The sequence below is a fragment of the Dreissena polymorpha genome, chromosome 11, assembly GCF_020536995.1.
Source record: "Dreissena polymorpha isolate Duluth1 chromosome 11, UMN_Dpol_1.0, whole genome shotgun sequence".
Taxonomy (NCBI): Eukaryota; Metazoa; Mollusca; class Bivalvia; order Myida; family Dreissenidae; genus Dreissena; species Dreissena polymorpha.
The window spans coordinates 67,077,877-67,099,752 of record NC_068365.1 but is presented as its reverse complement, the minus strand read 5'-3'; the positions used below and the strand labels follow the sequence as shown (position 1 = coordinate 67,099,752).

At 34.0% G+C, this 21,876-nt stretch overlaps 2 protein-coding genes across 3 annotated transcripts in view; both read right to left on the bottom strand.

Annotated features, from left to right (window-relative positions):
* Window positions 1–21,876, bottom strand: part of LOC127850612 (uncharacterized) — a 1,644,088-nt gene that overhangs the window by 629,712 nt on the left and 992,500 nt on the right. The window lies entirely within an intron of this gene.
* On the bottom strand, window positions 7,647–20,747 carry LOC127850632 (sentrin-specific protease 1-like). Its single transcript, XM_052383817.1, has 4 exons — window positions 20,615–20,747; window positions 10,205–10,353; window positions 9,493–9,616; window positions 7,647–7,799 (listed from the first exon to the last, which is right to left on the bottom strand). The coding sequence occupies exons 2-4, from the start codon at window positions 10,339–10,341 to the stop codon at window positions 7,725–7,727; spliced, it is 336 nt and encodes a 111-aa protein (XP_052239777.1). The 5' UTR covers window positions 10,342–10,353; window positions 20,615–20,747; the 3' UTR covers window positions 7,647–7,724.

The following is a 21,876-nucleotide window of genomic DNA, read 5'->3' as shown; positions in this document are numbered from 1 at the left end:
TAACACTGTGAAAAATCATCCGAAAAAAACCGGCTGATAATATGCACATCTCCTCTTGGTAGTGATGCTTCCCATAAAGTTTCATTGAATTCCAGTCATTAGTTGCTGAGAAATAGCCCGGACAAGAATTGCACTATATGTACAGTAAATGGAAAATTTTAAAGGGCCATAACTCTGTGAAAAATCATCGGACCAGAACCCGCTGATAATATGCACATCTCCTCTTGGTAGTAAATCTTCCCATAAAGTTTCATTGGATTCCGGTCATTAATTGCTGAGAAATAGCCCTGACAAGAATTGCACTATATGTACAGTTAATAGAAAATTTAAAAGGGCCATAACTCTGTGACAAATCATCCGACCAGAACCCGCTGATAATATGCACATTTCCTCTTAATAGTGAAGCTTCCCATTAAGTTTCATTGAATTCCGGCCTTTAGTTGCTGAGAATCCAAAAATTGTTCACGGACGGACAGACGGACTGACGAAGCGGCGACTATATGCTCCCCCCCAAATTTTTTGGGGGAGCATAAAATGTCAAATTAACATGGATAATAGAAAATATTGTGAAATGCTTTATTTATAAATTAGAAACTAGATAACACTTCTAAAATGATTGCAAGTTTCCATGACTCATTGAGGAATAAACCATGTAAAATGTTAGTTTTGCAAATTTATATAGTTATGGGAAACAACTACACGTACATTAAATTTAAAAATCAAAGCTTTTTTTATAATTGTATATGTACCAGTAAAACACCGCTTCATTCGTAAGAATGTCATTTGAGCCTAGATGAAGATACAGCTGTTGAACATCCATCTTCCGCCAAGTCTCTCAACAATGCATGGCGAAAACGATCACAAGAAAATTTGGCACCTTTGAAAAAGGAGTTGGCGAATGTCTGTGTAAATAAATCACAAATATACATGAATGAATACACAAGGAAAATTCATGTTTTGCCTCAAGATTAAAATGAAAAGTTTGCAATTACAATTCTCTACAATCTGTAAAATATTCCACACGCTTAAATAAAATATATAACCATGCAAATTAGTTAGAAAACGCAATGATGCCAATCATTGCACATGATGACATCAGCATAATAAGTTTAACTTTATATTGATGACAAATACTGTAATCATACGAAGCTTAGGACTTGACATTTGAACTGTTTAAGTATAAAGAAATGAAATAATTACATCATTTATAGAAACTATGAGTATCACGTTTAAATGGTGGCATTTCGTGTTTTCTCAAAAATGTTTACAAAAACAGTAAACATTTAAACGACTGTTGATATCAACATAATCCATTTTAGTTCATTACGTTACAATGTTGCAAAACTTATTAAAAGCTGTTAAAAAAAGACTGGTATACATTTGTATCATGTGTGCCAGATGGCCCTTATTCACAACAGCGTAAACATAACAAAACACCATGTACGACCTAGACGTCTTGAATATTTGACACACGTCGGCACAAAGTGCTCGGGAAAATTTTCCAGCTATTTGTTGCATGATCATTCCCCGAATTGTCTTGAACATTTGACGCGCGTCAGCACAACGTGCATGAGGACATTTTTTCCGACATTTATTCATCCGCATTCATTTTTAATTTAATAAACAGATACTCGTTTTTATGTACATCTTGTTAGGTAGAAAACAATAAAAATTTTACACAGGTGTAGTCTTATTGAAGAAATGTGGGATCAATATTTATTTGTCTTTGTTATAAAATACTACGGCATGTAAGTAGAAAATGTGTACCCAATGACTCAACAACGGCAAGAACAGTTGGTTTTAATATGACGTCATTGCCCAAATGGGTAATGATCTGAATATAACTTCTGGAAATAATCATTACTTTCAGTTTGGAAATGCGATGTCAATGACGCTTTTATAACTGACATATGAATACCGTTTAAACGGTAACCTTTTGTTTATTTCATTAATCATTTTGTTTTAACGTTTAGAAAAATGTGTACATGTGATACCATTAATAGAAACAAACCTGAAACTGTAATTACTGTTCTATACCATTGTCATTACATATTCTCATCAGAGATTGACAGGCATTTGACAGCTATATCGTCAGGAAGAATATCCTTAATCCGATGAGAATTGGAGTCCCCAGCAATACGGTTCACTTTTCTCCTGTCTTGGGCACCTGAAAAAATAAAAGGAAAATGCTTCCTGACACAACACTGCATCCTGTTCAAAAGAGCCTGCGTAATAAATCTACTAATTTAATTAGTAGTAATTATAAAAAGACAAGTCTTAACAACCCAAATACTACCTTAACAATACTATTGCAACAAGACTAATAAGGACGACTAAACTTGTCTTATGTGTATCTAACTACACAAAAAGAATATAAACAAAACAGATCAATCACGCTTTAATAAAAATAAAGATCACACCGACTTGCCAAACAAAGTGGAATATATTTTTTTCAACAACATTGAATGGAAAAAAGTACACAGTCTCGTTTTTAATATTTCCAAAAATACTTACACTCAATGGTTTCAAACAAAAATAATACATAGAATCCTAGGAACTAAATCTTTATTGTATAAAATGAATTTTGTGCAAGATAACCTGTGCACTTTTTGTAAAGAAAATGAGGAATATATAAAACATCTGTTTTGGGAATGCTTTTTTACACAGAGAGTAGTGAATTATGTTATTGAATTTTAATGTGCATTATGTGCAAAAACACTCAGAAATAGTTGTAAAACAATGATATTGGGAAGTACAAAAAGTTATATGACTGATATAATTATTCTGATGCTTGAATTGAAGAAATATATACCCATGTCAGAGAAAATGGATAGTTCCATCCATATAAGGGCTAACAATGAGCCTGACTTTGTCCTTTAAATCCAAACCAATGTTAAGTGTCATGAACCAGAACTACGGGCAATCGTAAGTTTGTTTTTCTGAACCAAGATCATAATTTATCCTCTAATAACTTCACAATCAACCATTCGAAGATTCCAAGTAGCAGCCTTTTAACACTTCCACAATGAAAATAGTTGTGCATACAGTACAGCTCTTAGAAATTATGCATTTTCCGCGGTGTCACCGCGAACGCGGTTTTGGTAGGAATCGCCGCGGACGTCGGAGGTTCACCGGTCCCCGATGTTCGTCGTATCAATCCACGGCGGACGTAATTTACTTCGGCAAAAAACACAGCAGGCATTCGTCCACCGTGGTCCGCGGTGACGATCCGCGGCGTTCCACCGTGACCGTAACTATTAAATCTCAAAGTAGATTTTAACTATACAAACATGTATGTATCTTTTGAATATATACATGTAGATACATGTATCATAGCGCATGTTATTAATGATGATAATAATAACTATATTATTATTATAAGTATATGCATGTAACATACATGCAATAGAGCCGGGATCAAATTTTGGAATGACAGCGTCGCTACATTCTGATTCCCGCTATATTGGCTTATATTAAATGGATTAAATGATTATCAGTGTTCAGGCTTGTAAAATGTAAACTGTGTCAAAAAATACAATGTGTTGGTTTGGGTACATAACCGATTTTATTTTAAGAGTGATCACAGAAAAAAATGTTCACTCGTGTCTTTGCAACTCGTAAAAATAATAATTTTTTTATCACCCGTGAAATAAAATCGAAACAAGCAAATAACCTGTATATCCCTTTAAAGCGAGTATATACGATCTTGTCAAATATTGTTAATTAATATAAAATGTGTAAAAGATTTATTAAACATATATTTCTTATAAATTAAAATAAAAGTTAAGAAGAACATGTGTCGAAAAAAGTTAAATAAACCAGATATTTAATTCTGATATCGAAAAAGGCTGTATAGTCGAATTCGCCAGCATATAACTCATGCAAGTATGATGTGAATCTAAATTTAGTTAAACGGTTCTTTTTAAATTCTTGCATCGATATCTATTCATACGACACACGAACACTAAAAATAGTAATGCTTCGGTTATTGTATGAAAATATGTACGAAATATATTCGTCGCCTTTGGCTCGGGGCACTAATTTGTCTTTGCTGAATGTCATGAAATTCGTCTTTTTCCTAACCAAATTGAAATTTTGACTATTTTGTTATCGTTGCACCATTTAATGAGTCTTTAATAAAACTTTACATCTATCGTTTAGGGTTAATTAAATTAATTAATTAATTTTAATTTTCTTATGTCATGTTGTTCAGCCTACATATGGGCATTTATTTTATGCTAATCAGGTGTTATATAAGCCCGTGGCAATGTGTGTCGCGAAGATAAGATATTGTCCAGATGGTAACTAACATGATAGTCGTTACAACAGAGACCATACACCACAGGCGGTAAACGATATCAGGATCAATAATATACTGTTTTACCCAGTGCATAAGTAGTTGACATGTTCTTTCGCATTTATAGACTTCATAATAGCTGACACGCGAAAGCTAGCTCGATAAAGATTAATAATCTGCAATTTTGTCGTGTGTGTTACGTTCCCCATTGTAATATTGTATTCGAATAGTGAATCTTTAAGGGATCTTTTCACGTTTTGATAAATTGACAAAATTGAAAAATACTTGTTTCAGATTCGCAAATTTTTGATTTAGTTGAGATATTTTTTTAGCAAACGGTAATACTGAACATTTACCATGGTTTAATATAGCCAGTATATGCATCTTTTGACGATTTTAAACACTGAAAATTCTAAAGCGTTGCAACGCGAAACGATTGAATAATTTGCTTAGTTCTTTTATTGTCGTTTAATTTTGTGAAACTACGAAGATTGCGTATATAAAGTATAAAATACATCTATCACATATACTTTGCAGGATGGCCGAGCGGTCTTATTCGTTTTAACTCCATGACTCCGGGGGTCACTGCTTCGAGCCCTGCAGAAAGCTACTTTTTTCCTTTTTTTCAATTGTATTCCTGATTTTTTACAGTTTTTTCATTTATCAATATAAAGCATTTAAGGACAAACTTTAAAACATCCAACATCTGTGAAAAGGCCCCTTTAACGCGAGTGATATCTATATCTATCTATATATATATATATATATATATATATATATATATATATATATATATATATATATATATATATATATATATATATATATATATATATATATGTTCGAGGGCAAATAAAGCTGTCTTATAGTCATCTACAGTTTACTAATCCAAGCTACATTAAGTCGAAGTTTTCTGATCCCAGCCGAGGTAGTTCACTATGGCGCACCAAAGGGCTCGAAGCAATATGCTGCTCGAGCAGCATTTATTTTTAGAATAAGCCATTGAACCCGTCTGCCAATCAAATTTGAGCTTACAAACGGACGACATTAGCTATCTCTACGGAAACGAAATAGACCGGTGTAGCGTCAATATTGTCAGATCGTGAGATCTGACGATTTTCACAGTACCCCCGTGATATTGCTCCAATCAGTCGCCGTGAAAAATGTCAGATTGATGAAAAATAATATTTAACGCATTGTTGTTTCAATTCAACTTAATTTCGCGTTTTAACATCTTGCAGTTATTTTCGGACATCTTTTTTTCGGACGTTGAACCTAAACACATTGTTCACAACAAAGATATCAAAACAGAAGTTCTAACACCATGCAAACATTTGAATTTTAAAACGATTTTCGTTTTAAATGTTATATATATCGATGATGTACATGCATTACGTTGTAAAGAATATGGTAATGCCTAATTTACAGTCATGAGTGTTGCAGTTCTTTAATACAAAGATATAACATTGATTTAAGAAAATATTTTCAGAGTGTATATATATTATTTCAGCTTAAAATAGTTAAAAACTGATTATGAACCAAATTCAGTTCCAGAAATGTTTAATCCCAATCGGTGTTTTTATCATTATTTTAGCAAATTCACATGTACACTCAATTCAGGAAAACTATTGTATTATATTTCACACAATCATAGTTACCACTATCATCATTTATTTAATATGTCAATAAGCTCGATTGGTAATTGTCGGTTCGGCTCGGGTAATGCTTTAAAGTACCCCGTGTACTCTTAAGTATACTTTAATGTACCCTTGGTACCCTAAATATACTTAAACCTACCGTTGGTCTGTCTGTCAGTGTAGTCACTCACAATCTTTTCAGTGCTTTATCTCAGAAACTCAATACAAGTTTTCAACATGAAACTTTATGGGTGTATAAATATAGCTGAGGAAAGGTGCCATGCACAAGAACCATAACCCGTCGCTTTCTAAAATAAGAGTTATTGCGCTTTGTTGTTTTTGTATGATGTAACTAGGGCTATATCTCAGATACTATACAAGATTTTAACATGAAACTTCATGGGTGTATAATTATCAATGCACAAGAACCATAACCGTATACTTTCTTACATAACGGTTATTGCCCTTTCTTGTTATTGTTATTTTATGATGTAACTTTTCAGGGCTATATCTCATTTATAGAACCATGCATAAGAACCACAACCCTTCACTTCCTTAAATAAGAGTTATTGCCCTTTGTTGTTTTTGTATGATGTAACTTTTCAGGGCTTTATCTCAGAAACTATAAATACAAGATTTCAACATGAAATTTTATGGGTGTATAATTGTCAATAAGAATAAGTGCCATGAACAAGAAACATAACCCTAGTATATATGTACATGTCTGATGTTACTTTACAGGTCCATATCACAGATACTATACACGATTTAAAGATGAAATTCAATGGATGTTAAGATATCAATGAGGAGAGGTGTCATGCACAAAATCTATAACCCTACACTTTCTTAAATAAGAGTTATTGCCAATTGTTTTTTTATGTTGTTACTTTTAAATAAGTGAGATAAGTGTACAACCCTTCAAATAAACTTTTCTGTAAGTTCTGCACCCATCAATAATCAAAATTTATTTGGCGGGGGTTATCAATTTAACGAATTTGCTTATTAATAGTCTAAACGTTGAAATAGACTTAATATTTTAAGTAGCAATGAGAATATAAGACACAACAGACTCATCAGTATTATGTTAGCATATCTTTAGTCGGTTACTGAACTAGGGCAAATACAGTTGAAGTTTATCAGGTGGTCTAAAAGTCCTCACCGCCTAGCAGATAAGTCTACAAAGTATTTTAAAACCGGTTCATGAACATGAAATGATAAGTCATTTACGCCATCGGGATGATTTATTTTAAGTAAATATGTTTTTGGAATCTTAAGGCACTCATTGAAAAATACACCACTACATAAATAAATATCTAGGTCAATTGTGATTCTGTCAAGCAATGATTATCATATCAATTATTATCTCCAGAGTTATTCTTTTTTCTTGCACTTATCATAATTTAACCATCTGCATTATTTTTGCCAAACAGGTGGTTTTGCAATCTGAGCACCACAATCATCAATATTTTTGTGTGGATATAAAGATGTTATAAAAATTAAGGATTATAAAACCTTAAGTTTTATTGTGCTGTACTTGTTTAGGAGATGTGTAATACCAACTGGCTACTTCTGTTTTCAGAACTAAAATACACAGAAGGATTTTATTAATATTTTGTCGAGTTCTCAGATTAATCGAGCCCAAAGCACTTCCTGCTACAAAAACATATTTTCGAGAAACAACACAAATTGATAATATCAATTTAAATGCCGTGCGGGTCTTTACAGTGGAATGATTGAGTCGCACAGATATGTTTGCCGCACTCCATGAATCAGAAGTCTGCGTCTCACGACTAGTCTCGATAAAATGAATCATGGGCCTGTCGCAACATTGTGGGATGCTTTTTCATGACCAAACATTTGGCAGTCTGGAAATAAAGTAAAAGTCATTCAAACTTAACTTAAACAACAACAACATTTGTTTGCAATAAGACAAGCATATATTCACTAGATTAAGTGTTCACAAAAAATACTATTTCTGAAAATAAAAATGCAAGAACGATAGTTTGACAGTGAAAAGTATTCATGTTTTATGCATCATAAATATACAATCACATTAAGACACTGAAAAACAGCTTTTCATACAAAATAATATAATGGAGCAAAGAGAATGCTTTTTTTTCATTATATGACACATTAATAAAATAAAATATGAGTAATCTTCTTGTTTAACCTTTTTTCAGGGTTTTTTGACAAAAGTGGGACTCTATAACACAGTTTGATCCTCAGGTTATGATATTACATATGAAATATCATGTTCTTTATAAATTAAAAGAATATGCAAGGCTCTAAAAACCAATGCACCAACAGAAATTCAATGATTATATTCTACATTCTCCCATTATTTTGTTGAATAAAAGTTAATGCAGATCTTTACTAAGCAAACTAGAGCTTTGTCACAGAAGTGACAAATACCCCCATGTGCCGCATTGACACAGACTATTTTGCATGCTGTCTTCACAAAACAAGAGAATCAAATTTATGGCGATTTTTAAGAATGATAATGCCATTATCATTTATGGCCATTTCGACCTTTGAACTCTTGAATTCTTTAGCATGACATGCAGTCCAAATTTATGTCCATTTTTTTACTTTTGAACTGTAAGTGTGACCTAGACCTTGGAGTTATCGACATAATTGTTTCGCATGACACATCGTCCAATGACTGTGAACAAATGTACCATGTATTTTTAAAATTTCACCATAAATGACATAGTTATGGCCCGGACATGATCATTTATGGCCAATTTTGACCTTTGTCACAGTATGACCTTGACGTTGCAGATATAGACATAATTCTTTTGCGCGACACACCGTCCAATAATGGTGAACAAATGTGCCAAATGATTTTAAAATCTCACAATGAACAACATAGTTTATGGCCTGGACAAGCTCATTTATGGCCTTTTTTTACCGTTGAACTCAAAGTGTGACCTTGAACTTGGAGTTATCGACGTAATTCTTTCGCGCGACACAGCGTCAAATGATGGTGAACAAATGTGCCAAATGATTTTAAAATCTCACAATGAATGACATAGTATTTGCCCAGACAAGCTCATTTATGGCCATTTTTAATCTTTGAACTCAAAGTGTGACCTTGACCTTCGAGATATTGAAGTAATTCTTTCGTGCGACACACTGTCCCATGATGGTGAACAAATTTGCCACATGATTTTAAAATCTCACAATAAATGATAAAGTTATGGCCCGGACAAGCATTTGACCCTTGAACTCCAAGTGTGATCTTGATCTTGGAGATATCGACATACTTTTTTCACGCAATACACCGTTCCATGATGGTGAACAAATGTACCAAGTTATTTTAAAATCTAACGATAAATGACATAGTTATGGTCCGGACAAACTTTCGGTTTAAAACACACTAAGTGACCCCGTGACCTAGTTTTTGACCCAGCATGACCCATATTCAAACTTGGCCTAAACATCATCAAGATACAACTTGTGATCAAGTTTGGTGAAGATCGGATGAAATTTCGGGACAGACCGACCGACAGTACGACAAAGTGACTCCTATATAGAAATATAAAGCTAATTTATTACCATCAATGCAAACACTCCACAGCTGTTTCCATGGCGCTGTTTGTTGCAAGGTGGCGCTTTGAACTCTGAACTGAATTTTTCCAAGCCATCTTTCACAATTTGCGCTCGTTGACACATGAACTGGCTGCAACAAATATTTTGTTGGTAAAAATCAACACAAATCATGTGCCTATATACTTAAGCGGTACTTTATCTATACCAAATTGTTTTGGTAATCAGTCTTCAAACATATATATATAATGTGAATCTATTAACACATTATTTGAAACACATAAGTGTGAGAGATAGGACACAATAATAAATAAGAATGAACTAAGAAAGCAAGCTTAAATTTATATATAGCCTATCATTTTTAAGGTGTTGGTGGTCATTACAAGTTAATATTTAAGATAAAGATCCAAATAAAGAAAACAAATAAGATTTACAAAGTTTTTTGAATATCTTGTTTGGTATATTGCCTGATGAATGATAACTGGAACTGGCCAAAAAAGCTCCCTAAATGTGACCTTTGATCTCTTGTTAACGCATGCGCTGCAGCTTCTCTACATGGAGAACATATGTGGTAAGCTATACTAAAAATGGCATATTCAATGATCGAACCACAGTTTGGATAAGCTCAGAGACACACATAAAATGCACATACACCAACTGCTACTGTGACTGCTATATCAAGCAGGTAAGACAAAAAATGAATTACAGCTTTGAACCTTACCAGAACAAATCGAACAAGGCCTTGTTGTTACCACCCAACGAGTCGTAAATGGTTACAGTCCTGGACATAACACTTGCAACCAGCAAAACCAAGTGATTGTTGCCTTTACATTGTGGCAGCATAAGTAGATCATACATATTGAAGTCCACCTACAAAATGTAAAATTATAATGTACCTTAAACAATGTATACATTACTAAACAGTGAGAAATTTGCTCAAATTACTTCAAAGAAGTATAGTGGCATGCTAGAATCAAGTACAGTTTCAGTTAACAATAAAACAAAAGATTGTCAGGCAATATGGTACTCCTGGAACAACTTTGTAGAGGTCATCATTTGCAAAGAACATGTAGAATTTATGAAGAACCATAACTTTTACATAAAAATTAATGTTATGTAAAACGACGACTTTGGCATTCATATCTCACAGACATAGCAAGTCATTACCACTGCCACCTTCATCAACATAATTATTGGACACATAGAGAACTACTATATCTCACTACATACAAAATGTGGTAGCCCTAGTTAAGGACAAGAATATTTTAAAAGTTTTCACAAAACAAGGGCTGTTTGTAAAACATGAATGCCCCCCATATGGGCTGTCCGTTGTAGTGGCAGCTTTAGTGTGAATACGTTTTTTATCACTGTGACCTTGACCTTTGACCTAGTGACCTGAAAATCAATAGGAGTCATCTGCGAGTCATGATCAATGTACCTATGAAGTGTCATGTTCCTAGGCAAAAGCGTTCTTGAGTTATCATCCGGAAACAATTTTACTGTTTCGGGTCACCGTGACCTTGACCTTTGACCTAGTGTCCTGAAAATCAATAGGAGTCATCTGCGAGTCATGACCTATCTAACGATGGAGTTTCATGATCCTAGGCGTATGCGTTCTTGAGTTATCATCCGGAAACCATTTTACTATTTCGGGTCACCTTGACCTTTGACCTAGTGACCTCAAAATCAATAGGGGTCATCTGCAAGTCATGATCAATCTGCCTATGAAGTTTCATGATCCTAGAGGTATGCGTTTTTGAGTTATCATTTGGAAACCATTTTACTATTTCGGGTCTCTGTGACCTTGACCTTTGACCTAGTGACCTCAAAATCAATAGGGTTCATCTGCGAGTCATGATCTATCTAACGATGAAGTTTCATGATCCTAGGCGTATGCGTTCTTGAGTTATCATCCGGAAACCATTTTACTATTTCGGATCACCGTGACCTTGACCTTTGACCTAGTGACCTCAAAATCAATAGGGGTCATTTGCGAGTCATGATCAATCTACCTATGAAGTTTTATGATCCTAGATGTATGCTTTCTTGAGTTATCATCCGGAAACCATTTTACTATTCCGGGTCACCGTGACCTTGACCTTTGACCTAGTGACCTCAAAATCAATAGGGGTCATCTGCGAGTCATGATCAACCTACCTATGAAGTTTCATGATCCTAGGCCTAAGCGTTCTTGAGTTATCATCCGGAAACCACCTGGTGGACCGACCGACCGACATGTGCAAAGCAATATACCCCCTCTTCTTCGAAGGGGGGGCATAATAAGCAAGAAAGAAGTGTATATAATGTTCAATTTTGTGACCCACGGGTCAGGGTCAAATTTGACCCAAAGGGCATAATTTGAACAAACTTGGTAGAGGACAATAAGATGTTACTGCAAACCAAATTTGGTAGCCATAGTCCGAATGGTTTTCAACAAGAAGATTTTTAAAAGTTTCACAAAATTGACACCCCCCCCCCCCCCCGGGCAGGGTCAAAGATGACCCCAGAGGCATAATTTGAACAAACTTGGTATTGGACTATAAGATGTCACTTCATTCCAAATTTGGTAGCCCTAAGCCCAATGGTTATGGACAAGAATGATTTTTAAAGTTTACCCTAAATTAGCCATTTATAAGCATATGTTCAATTTTGTGACCCCCGGGGCAGTTTCAAATTTGACCCCAGGGGCATAATTTGAACAAACTAAGAAGAGAACTAATACATGTCAATACATACCAAATTTGGTAGCACTATGCCATACAGTTATGGACAAGTAGATTTTTTAAGTTTTCACAAAATAGGCCTCATATAAGCATATGTTCAATTTTGTGACCCTCGGGGCAGGGTCAAACTTGACCCCAAGGACATAATTTGAGCAAACTTGGTAGAGGACTATAAGATGTCACTACATACCAAATTTGGTAGCCCTAGGCCCAATGGTTATGGACAAAAAGATTTGTAAAATTTTCACAAAATAGACCCTATATAAGCATATGTTAAATTTTGTGACCCCCGGGGCAGTTTCAAATTTTACCCCAGGGGCATAATTTGAACAAATTTGGTAGAGGACTATTAGATGTCTCTACATACCAAATTTGATAGCCCTATGCCCAATGGTTATGGATGAGAAGATTTTGAAAGATTTCACAAAATAGGCCTTATATAAGCATATGTTCAATTTTGTAACCCCAGAGCAGGGTCAAATTTGATCCCAGGCGCATTATTTGAACAAATTTGAAAGAGGTTCACCCAAGGAACATTACTGAGAAATTTCATCAGAATTGGACCAGTAGTTTAGAAGAAGAAGATGTTTAAAGAAAAAGTTAATGCACGGACGAACGCACGCAGGCACGGACGGACGCACGCATGACGGACACAGGACCATGACATAAGCCCCGCTGGCCTTTGGCCAGTGGAGCTAAAAATCAATTAAGGATTAAGGAAATCAATTAACCCAACCATAAAGGCCTCCGGGCATCTGAAATATGATCACAAGCACTAATAATCATATAATAATGATAAAACCCTGTCACCACTGTCGATAAATTGGAAATTGTTATGATTGTGAGATATAATGTAAACATTTGCATACAGATCAATCTTTTTTCTTCAAGCCCAACACAAAATAACAATGCAAAATTAAAGTTTTAAAGGTTTTCAATGGGTACAAGTAGGGTATTTATCTGGACATTGGAAACGTTGAAATACATGAAAATATCATCAAACAACTTAAATGTATTTCATCGTTAAAATATGTTTTTCTTGATTTTTCTCCAAACTTTACACAAATATGGGTGATTTCAAAAATATAAACTAGAAATGGCGCGGCAGAGGCCGACGTGTATCCCCACGCCACATGACCCAGGGGTGCCCCAGGGTTGGTAATGGAGCTATGCATAGTTGAGATTGAACGTATTGTCATAAGAGAAGTTCGGTATCAATTAGATGTGAATCGGTGTAGAAATGGAGAAATTATAGTAAAAGGCAATTTTGGGTGGGCGTGGCCAATGTGGGCGGGGCACCCCAAGGTTGGTAATGGATCCATGCATAGTTGAGATTATCCGTATTGCCATAAGAGAGGTTCAGTATCAATTTGTAGACATTTGGTGTAGTCTCCGGTGCACTCAAAATGTGCAGCTCCATGAGATACACATGCATGCCAAATATCAAGTTGCTATCTGGAATATTGCAAAAGTTATGACCAAGGTTAAAGTTTTGGGACACACACACATACAATGACAGACAGGCCAAAAACAATATACCCCCGATCTTTCGATCCGGGGGCATAAAAATGAGTAAAAATCTCTGACCCGGCCCCACCTCAACCCACATAACTTTTGACCCAGGGGTCAGATCAAATTCCAAATAGTGCAGGGTCGCACATATGCTCATAGCTACCATGTGTGTAAGTTTCAAGGTTCTAGTGCTTATAGTGTAGGAGGAGAAAGTGGTCAGGACAGACAGACGGACGGACGGAAATAACCACAATATCCACACTTTTTCTCCGAAAAGCGTGGGGATAATGAAGCCTTAATGAAATTTTTTCTCAAATTTTAGATGTTAAGTTATGGCAACAGTTTTGTTTGTATTGCATAGGGAAAGGGTTAAGTTTTGTAAATGAGTAGGGCCGTTCTGTCAGATGAAATCACTTTTTCACAACAAAAGATGTTAACCAAATGTTTTGATTTTTTTTTTATAAATGTAAATGTCTTTTGCACTTAATAAAATCCCATTAAAATATGTTATCAATATTTTGTGTGTTTTGTTAACATGCAGTATGTTCTTAAGCAAAATTTAAATACAAAATCAGAAGTGTTCTAAAAAAAAATATGGAAAAAATTGAAATTTTCATGTTTTTTAACACATATTTTTCAAAACTATACTCCTGAAAGTTTTTTTCCTGGCCTCAAAGCAGTGTATCTTAAAGTAAAAACTCAGATTTATCAAAATATAGGATGGCCTTCAAATATGTGTGAAGTTTCTTTTTTATTATATAAGAAAATCTGCAAAAACTAGCTTTTGCCAAAACTGTATACAATTTTCAAACATTTGTACACTTGGGACACTTACATGACTTTTGTATACAAGTTAAATAAGCAAACCATTCAACATATATAAATACTTTTTAAATTTTTATTACATTTGACTATACAAATTAATGTTTCCCCGAATAATGTTCTGTGCTAGAAGGTCCGTTTGATGATTTAAGGTTGCTGTTAAGAGATTTAAGGTTATTTGTACTTGACAACTTTAGTTTTCATTTATTCTAAGAAATACCCAAACAGTCAGTAATATAGAATACAAATTAAATTGGCATAAAACATTCTTATAAAATTATAAGACAAGGGACAAAATTAACCCCCTTTGTAAGTTTGTTTTTTAAAAAAATCTATTTTTAGTCATGGCGACCTTGACATTGGAGATATTGACGTGATTCTTTCGTGCGACACACCGTCCCATGATGGTGAACAAATGTGCCAAATGATTTTAAAATCTCACTATGAATGACATAGTTATGGCCAGGACAAGCTCATTTATGGCCATTTTTGACCTTTGAACTCAAAGTGTGACCTTGACCTTGGAGATATCGACGTAATTATTTCGCGCGACACACCATCCAATGATGGTGAACAAATGTGCCAAATGATTTTAAAATCTGACAATGAACGACATAGTTATGGCCCGGACAAGCTTGTTCCACCCGCCCGCCAGCCCGCCCGCATTCGCCAATCTAATAACCAGTTTTTTCTTTCGGAAAACCTGGTTAATAAAAACCTGGTTAATAAGTTACAGGGAACTTGAATTTTTTGCTGAAAGGATCTAGCATGATTTTAGGCCAAATCTGTACACTTGGGACATTTTTAAAATGGAAGAAAATCTGAAGAAAAATAGCATAACTTTTATATGTATTTCATTTGAGGTATTTTTGTGGCCCTTAGTATGTTTATAACCGATGGGATATCAGAGGCATAAGAAATCTCCATAATTATGCAGTGTGTCATAGCTCTGTATTTCCCATAAAAAAACACATATATTTCACAAATTGTAGATACATTTGACCTGGTTTTCAATATATTTCACATGGTTGTATATATTAGACTTTGGTTTCATAATTTATCTTGTTTTATATAAAAAAGATCTATTTGACATTGCTCTCTATATGCTGGAGATCTATATGCTGGGCATTGTTCTCTATACAAATGGATAGCATACCTTGTTCTCTAAATATCAAATTATGTTCTCTACATATTAAACATTGTTCTCTATGGCATTGACCTTGATCTTTAAATATAAGACATTATGCCTCTTCTATATGTTGGAATTTGATATCTATGTATAAGACATTGCTCTCTATACTTGAAAATGATCTAATATTGTGTTCTCTATATATTGGATGCTTTTCTATAAATATTGAACATGGTTCTGTATACAAAATACATGTTTATATTTTTTTTATAACATTTGACCTCGTTTTCTATAATATGTGTCTTGTTCTGATAAAACTGGGCTAAATTCATGTACGTAAAGTGTCGTCCCAGATTAGCCTGGGCAGTGCGCACCGGCTTATTAGGGACGACACTTTCCGCTTAAACTTGATTTTCGGTAAGAAGGGACTTCCTTCAAACTAAAAATACCATAAAAGCGGCAAGTTTCGTCCCTGATTAGCCTGTGCAGTCTGCACAGGCTAATCAGGGACGAGACTTTCCACACATGAATTAAGCCCAGTTTTCTCAGAACAAGACACATATAATTCACTGTTCTATATTTAGACCTTGCTCTCTTTATATTAAACATTATATTCGCTATATATTGGACCTTGTTCTTTATAAATTAGACCTTGTTCTTTTTATACTTTATACATTAAACACTATGTCCTCTTACTTGACCTTCCTCTGTAATACAATATATCCTCTATATATTTTGGTTATGTGTCATTAAAAATGAATGAAATAATAATAAGTGCTGTACCGTTGTTTATCGAAGGTTTTAACATGGTTTTTAGTTTAGATGTGTAGGAATTGTACCACAAGGGTGACAGTCTGCGCGGTTTAATTATAAGTGTCTGAAAGACTTTGTCATCCATCATATTTGACATTTGACCATGTTCAACTTTTATTTTGTTTCTTTTTCATTTGCTTTTGAATGCTTTATTAAATCAAATTTAATCATTAATTCTGCTATAATGTAAGTTTGTTTTCACTTTCTGGAGGTTTATAAGAAAAACATTCATTTTGTGTCCCAAGTGTACATGTACAACATTTAATAACCAACTTCAGGCTAACATTGAAGATTATTGGAGAAACATTTTGATTAAAATTGACATTAATTTGAGAAGAGGAAATGTATTTTTGTAATAATGTTATGATAAAATCAAATATACTTCCCACACATTATCATTTATATGCTTATATTTTTCTTCTGAAGACAAAATATGGAGACATACCCATATAATAAGAGTAGTTCACCCCCAGAGTGAAGAAACCCCCTTTTTCTCTTGGAGATTGCACCCTTCTGTGTACTTCTTTCCAGAAAATTAGTGCCTTTGTTTATTTTTTAAAAGCTATCACCTGTCCATCAAACATGATAAAAATTTCGTACACTTGGGACAATGCAATATTTGTCTTGCATAAAAAGTTCACAAGGTTTTGGCATCAAATTTTCAGTACATCTAGTGATAAGCATTAATGGTTTGAAGAAAATGATGTAAAACCTTGAAAATTCTATCTTATGAAAAATTTAAAATAACTTTCTTGCAAAATGTACACTTGGGACAGGGACAAATTCTGACCACATTTAGTATTCAGCTGTTCAAAATTTACATGAACAAATAATTGTATAAATACCTGTACAAATGTGTAGAAAAAACATGTGACAGGTTAAAAGGACACTTTTTGCCTATAAATATTGAAGCACTTTATGATGCCACCTCTTAATATACGTGAAGAGAGTTGAAAATTGTCGCGCAAATTGACAAGAACATCATTGCTTTGAACACTTGCTACAAGAGATATCAACCTAAGTAAGAAGCATTGTTTTATTTTTCTTAAAGCATATGCATTTTTATAATCATTAAGTTTTATTAAAGTATAGAATTGAAAATTGCCTTTTACATAAAATGTCACGCAAAACCAGTACACTTGGGGCAATTTTAAGGATATTTTTCAATATATTTTGTTAATGAAGCAAGTTATTGAGAAGAATTTTCACATTTAAGTTAATCACATGGAAACACTTCTGTAAGATAGAAAAAGAACTTAAACATGCTTAATGGTAAGAAAATAAATGCATGTTTTATTTAGGCTTCATTATTTTTTAAATCACCCATAGGATACAATGGCATGCAGCATTTGTCTTTACGGAATATAAAAAAAATCAATCATTTTTACCCGGAAGTTGGCGCTGTAATTAACTTGCTATTCTGTGTGTTCTTTTACCAAGCTTGATTAGGAATTTTTGAAAACGCGCCATAGAGATTTTCTTTCACCATTAAAAATAATAGTTCACGGATTCAAACCATAATTCCTGATTAATATGTTGCTACAGTGGATTCCTGTTCTTAGCATACCATGTCAGCAAAAATTATGCTTATAACAGGAATATGCTATTAACAGGAACACACATTTTAGCATAAATATAGCAACTGGGGGCATACAATAAGTCAAATCTGTGAATAATTGATCGTCAAAGTGAAATTTAAATTCAACATTGTATATGATTGATGTTTAAGATAACTATTTATCAAATGGAATTGTATTCTAAGGTATTTGCATTTGCATTTGAGCATATTTTTGCAGATTTAAAGCATATTTTCTTGGCATTCTGAGAATGTTCTATGCTATAAAGACTTTAAGTGAATTCTGAATATTGGGGTTAAAAATCATGCTATTAATAGAAGAAAAATACATTAAAATTTAAGAATTAATCTGTGCTTTGACATTCTATATGCTAATAACAGAAATATGTTATTATCAGGTTTGCTAATAAGTGGAATCCAGAAATTATCTTTCAGTCTGACAAAATTTCGTAGCCTGTCAGACCAAACATCTGACAGATTATTTTACATTTTGCGGTGTCTGACTTGGCTTCTCACTTTAGAGTCCGTGATGCTAAATGTTTTAGATTCAACACTAGTTTCCTCAACCTCACGACACCAGAGCTCCTGTGATGCAAATATACTTAAGTGGTATAAAGAGATATTTTTTTCCTTGCAAATTGCGTTTAGTTCCTCACTTCTGGTTAAAAACAAACCTGTTACCCTCCGATTGACTGTCAATTTAAACAGCAAACTCCAATACATATTCCTGTTTGTATTCTTGTATGAAAATATCCACAACATATGGGCGTAGTTATATGGGGACTGAATATTCAAATACATGTAGGTTAAGTAGTACAGTAAATGACATGACAAAATGCTGTTAGGACATATCATCATCCTTAATTCCAAACCAGCTATACATGACATTATTCTTAAGAGGGGCATTTCAGAATAAAGATAAAAAGATACAAACGATTCGCAATGGAAAAATTATTTCCTGCAAATATTTGTTATCGAAATTATTTCCGTCAAGACATGTTGTACAATAGCATGCCATGGTTAAAATGAGTGTGTAATACAATGCCTAAACTCTTTCTGCAAAGTTTGGGAAGTCTGCTTTAGATTTAGATTAAATGGAAGGACAGATGAAAGGTAACTCATTATAGTGCCACCAATGTAATTATTATGCAATTTTTTCGCAGTTCAGAGCTGAAAATAACATCCCAGAACTTAATTATGCACTGCCAAGTTATTCAATAAATAGTAAATTGTAAACATTTCCAATTATGAAAAATTAAACAACTTGTAATTCAGACACAACTCACATTTTACCTGTTGTTAGCTTTGAACAAGCTAATTGGCCTCGGTGAAAAATAATTTACATTGAAATTGAGAAAAGTCCTTGAGAACTCAGTGCCCCAGATAATTATTTGGGAAACAGGGCTTTCAACCATTGATTTTGAAAAATAGGGTGATTCCATTCTTCATATAGAGTGAAATGAGTAATAAAAATGCATACCTTAAAATAATTGCTGATCGCGAACGCAAAGAAGAAGAAGAATAATTGCTGATTTACTTCCGTTGACGCTGCACACTTGTATTGATTCAATAGAACTGTAAACTATCATCATAAATTTTAATAAACTGATGTTTCGCAATACCTTTAATCCTTGAAGCTGTCCATGATATAAACTTTAAAAAATGTCGACAATTTCTAACCAATGACATGCCTTTTTATACTTTTGACAGGTTTGTTAAGTCACAGACTTCCCATCATGTTTTTTGGATGTCAACTCAACTGCTGTATACACAGTTTCTAACAAAATTGATAACACAAATGATAATTGGCTCTTGCTTTCTTGGTTCGAAAAAGTTTGCGATCGGCTAATATTTTGGCGCAACAATCTCGAAAGTCTTTCGACCTCTCTTAGCTATTTTTATTTCGCATCGTAATAGAAACTGAAAGTACAGACGCTTTACAAATACATGCACAATGAGCGACGAATTAGGTCAGATTGAAAACGCATAGCGTTTGAATAACTATGACCGTTTGCTGAGCTTGCTGAATGTAAGCGTCACCACGTTACGATACTAATTCCAAAGAGAAAATACCTAAAATGAGCAAAGCATTTTTAAATCGAAGTTTTGTATCGTTAATTTGCGTTTTCAATACTCATGATATTGCATTTTAAAACATTTTAATAGGGTGAAAGACGCAGATACGCAGCTTATCTGGGGCACTGAGAACTGGTTAACAGACATGATATTTTGGATAATTGTAAAAGTTAGGAACTTAGGACAGCAGATATACATGTATGGGGAGAACGAGCAACGTAAACAATGTTAACCAGAAAGGCACAATCACAGGCAATCGACACCTGTGTCGGAAGCACTTATTAAGAATCATTAAGAAAGTAAATCGATAGAAACAGAGAACCTACACTTGCGCACCCATTGAGCAATTCTTATCAGTCATCGTCGTGATTTTCGCAGAAGTTTTAACAGCCGTTAGACATTTATGATCGATTTTCTTATTAAGCGAATGGTAACAATTTTTTGATCGACTAGTTTGCAGCCAAAATATAAAGCACTTACCTCGTGTCAATGTTAAACTTTAAACAGGTCGTCACATAAACTTGCAGAAGATGTGAAAAAGGCACCATCATGGCGGCAGCCATTTTTTCCAAACAAACCAGTTTTGCACCAAATGGCAAATATAACAAGAGTTCTGATTGGCTAATGCCATAATCTAAAAATAAATGCTGGTCGAGCAGGATTTTTCTGCTCGAGCAGAAAAAATGCTGGTCGAGCAGTAAATTTGCTGGTCGAGCAGCATTTTGCTGGTCGAGCAGCATTTAAATGCTGGTCGAGCAGCATTTTTTTCTGCTCGAGCAGAAGTTAAAGTTTCGACCCCTTTGGTATCCCATAGTTCACAGTTTGCAGCTTCGATGATACGCTAGTCACAGTAAATGTAATTACAATTAACACAATTGCGGAGAGTACAAACCGATATCGCTCACTCAAACTGAAATAGGCGTGAATAATGCTGGTTTTGTACTGGTCATTTATGTGTTTTAAATTGATTGATTGGTGAAAGTGATATTATGGGCATCAAACAGTTTGTAGGTGTCTAGCGCAACTGTTTTTTTTTTTGTTTTCACTTCATATAGCCTTATATTTGTTAATAAAGCATCAACATACTAAAACAGTATCCAGGAAAGAGATTAATAATGCATTTTAATATCAACCTTACTTTCGTTTTGACAACTGACGAAATAAATGATTCGATTTACGATGTGAATCTAAATTAAGATTTAATGCGGATTAATTCATACGACACAAAGACACTTTTTTGTTTAACGGATAATTTCGGCTTAGAGGACTGGATGAGTCATGTAAAATATTGAATTATAAATATATATAATTTTTTTTTATAAACAACTGGTAGCAAGATGATTTGCAGATAATTGGCCAGTAACCTCATTTTAACTAACTCTTTTTACCTGTAAATTCTTTTCAGCTCAATTCAACAGTGAAAAATGCCCATAATATCACTTTAAAAGATTACGAGCTAATGTTAGGGACACGAGATGGCGTAAAACGTTACGCACACGAAGTTAATTATACACGTGTTATCTTTTTTATTTGCGGGTTTTTAATTGTGTATTCAAATATATTTCCTTATATTTTTTATTTCTCACAGATATAGGAGCATTTAATTAAGATTATCTTCGGGAATCTACGTAACCATGCTATAAATACTTTATGATTTACTTCATTATTATTGGGAAATAGAAGTAAACAATTTTATATCATAGAGAGAATTATATATTTAATGGAATTTTATTTTCTCACGC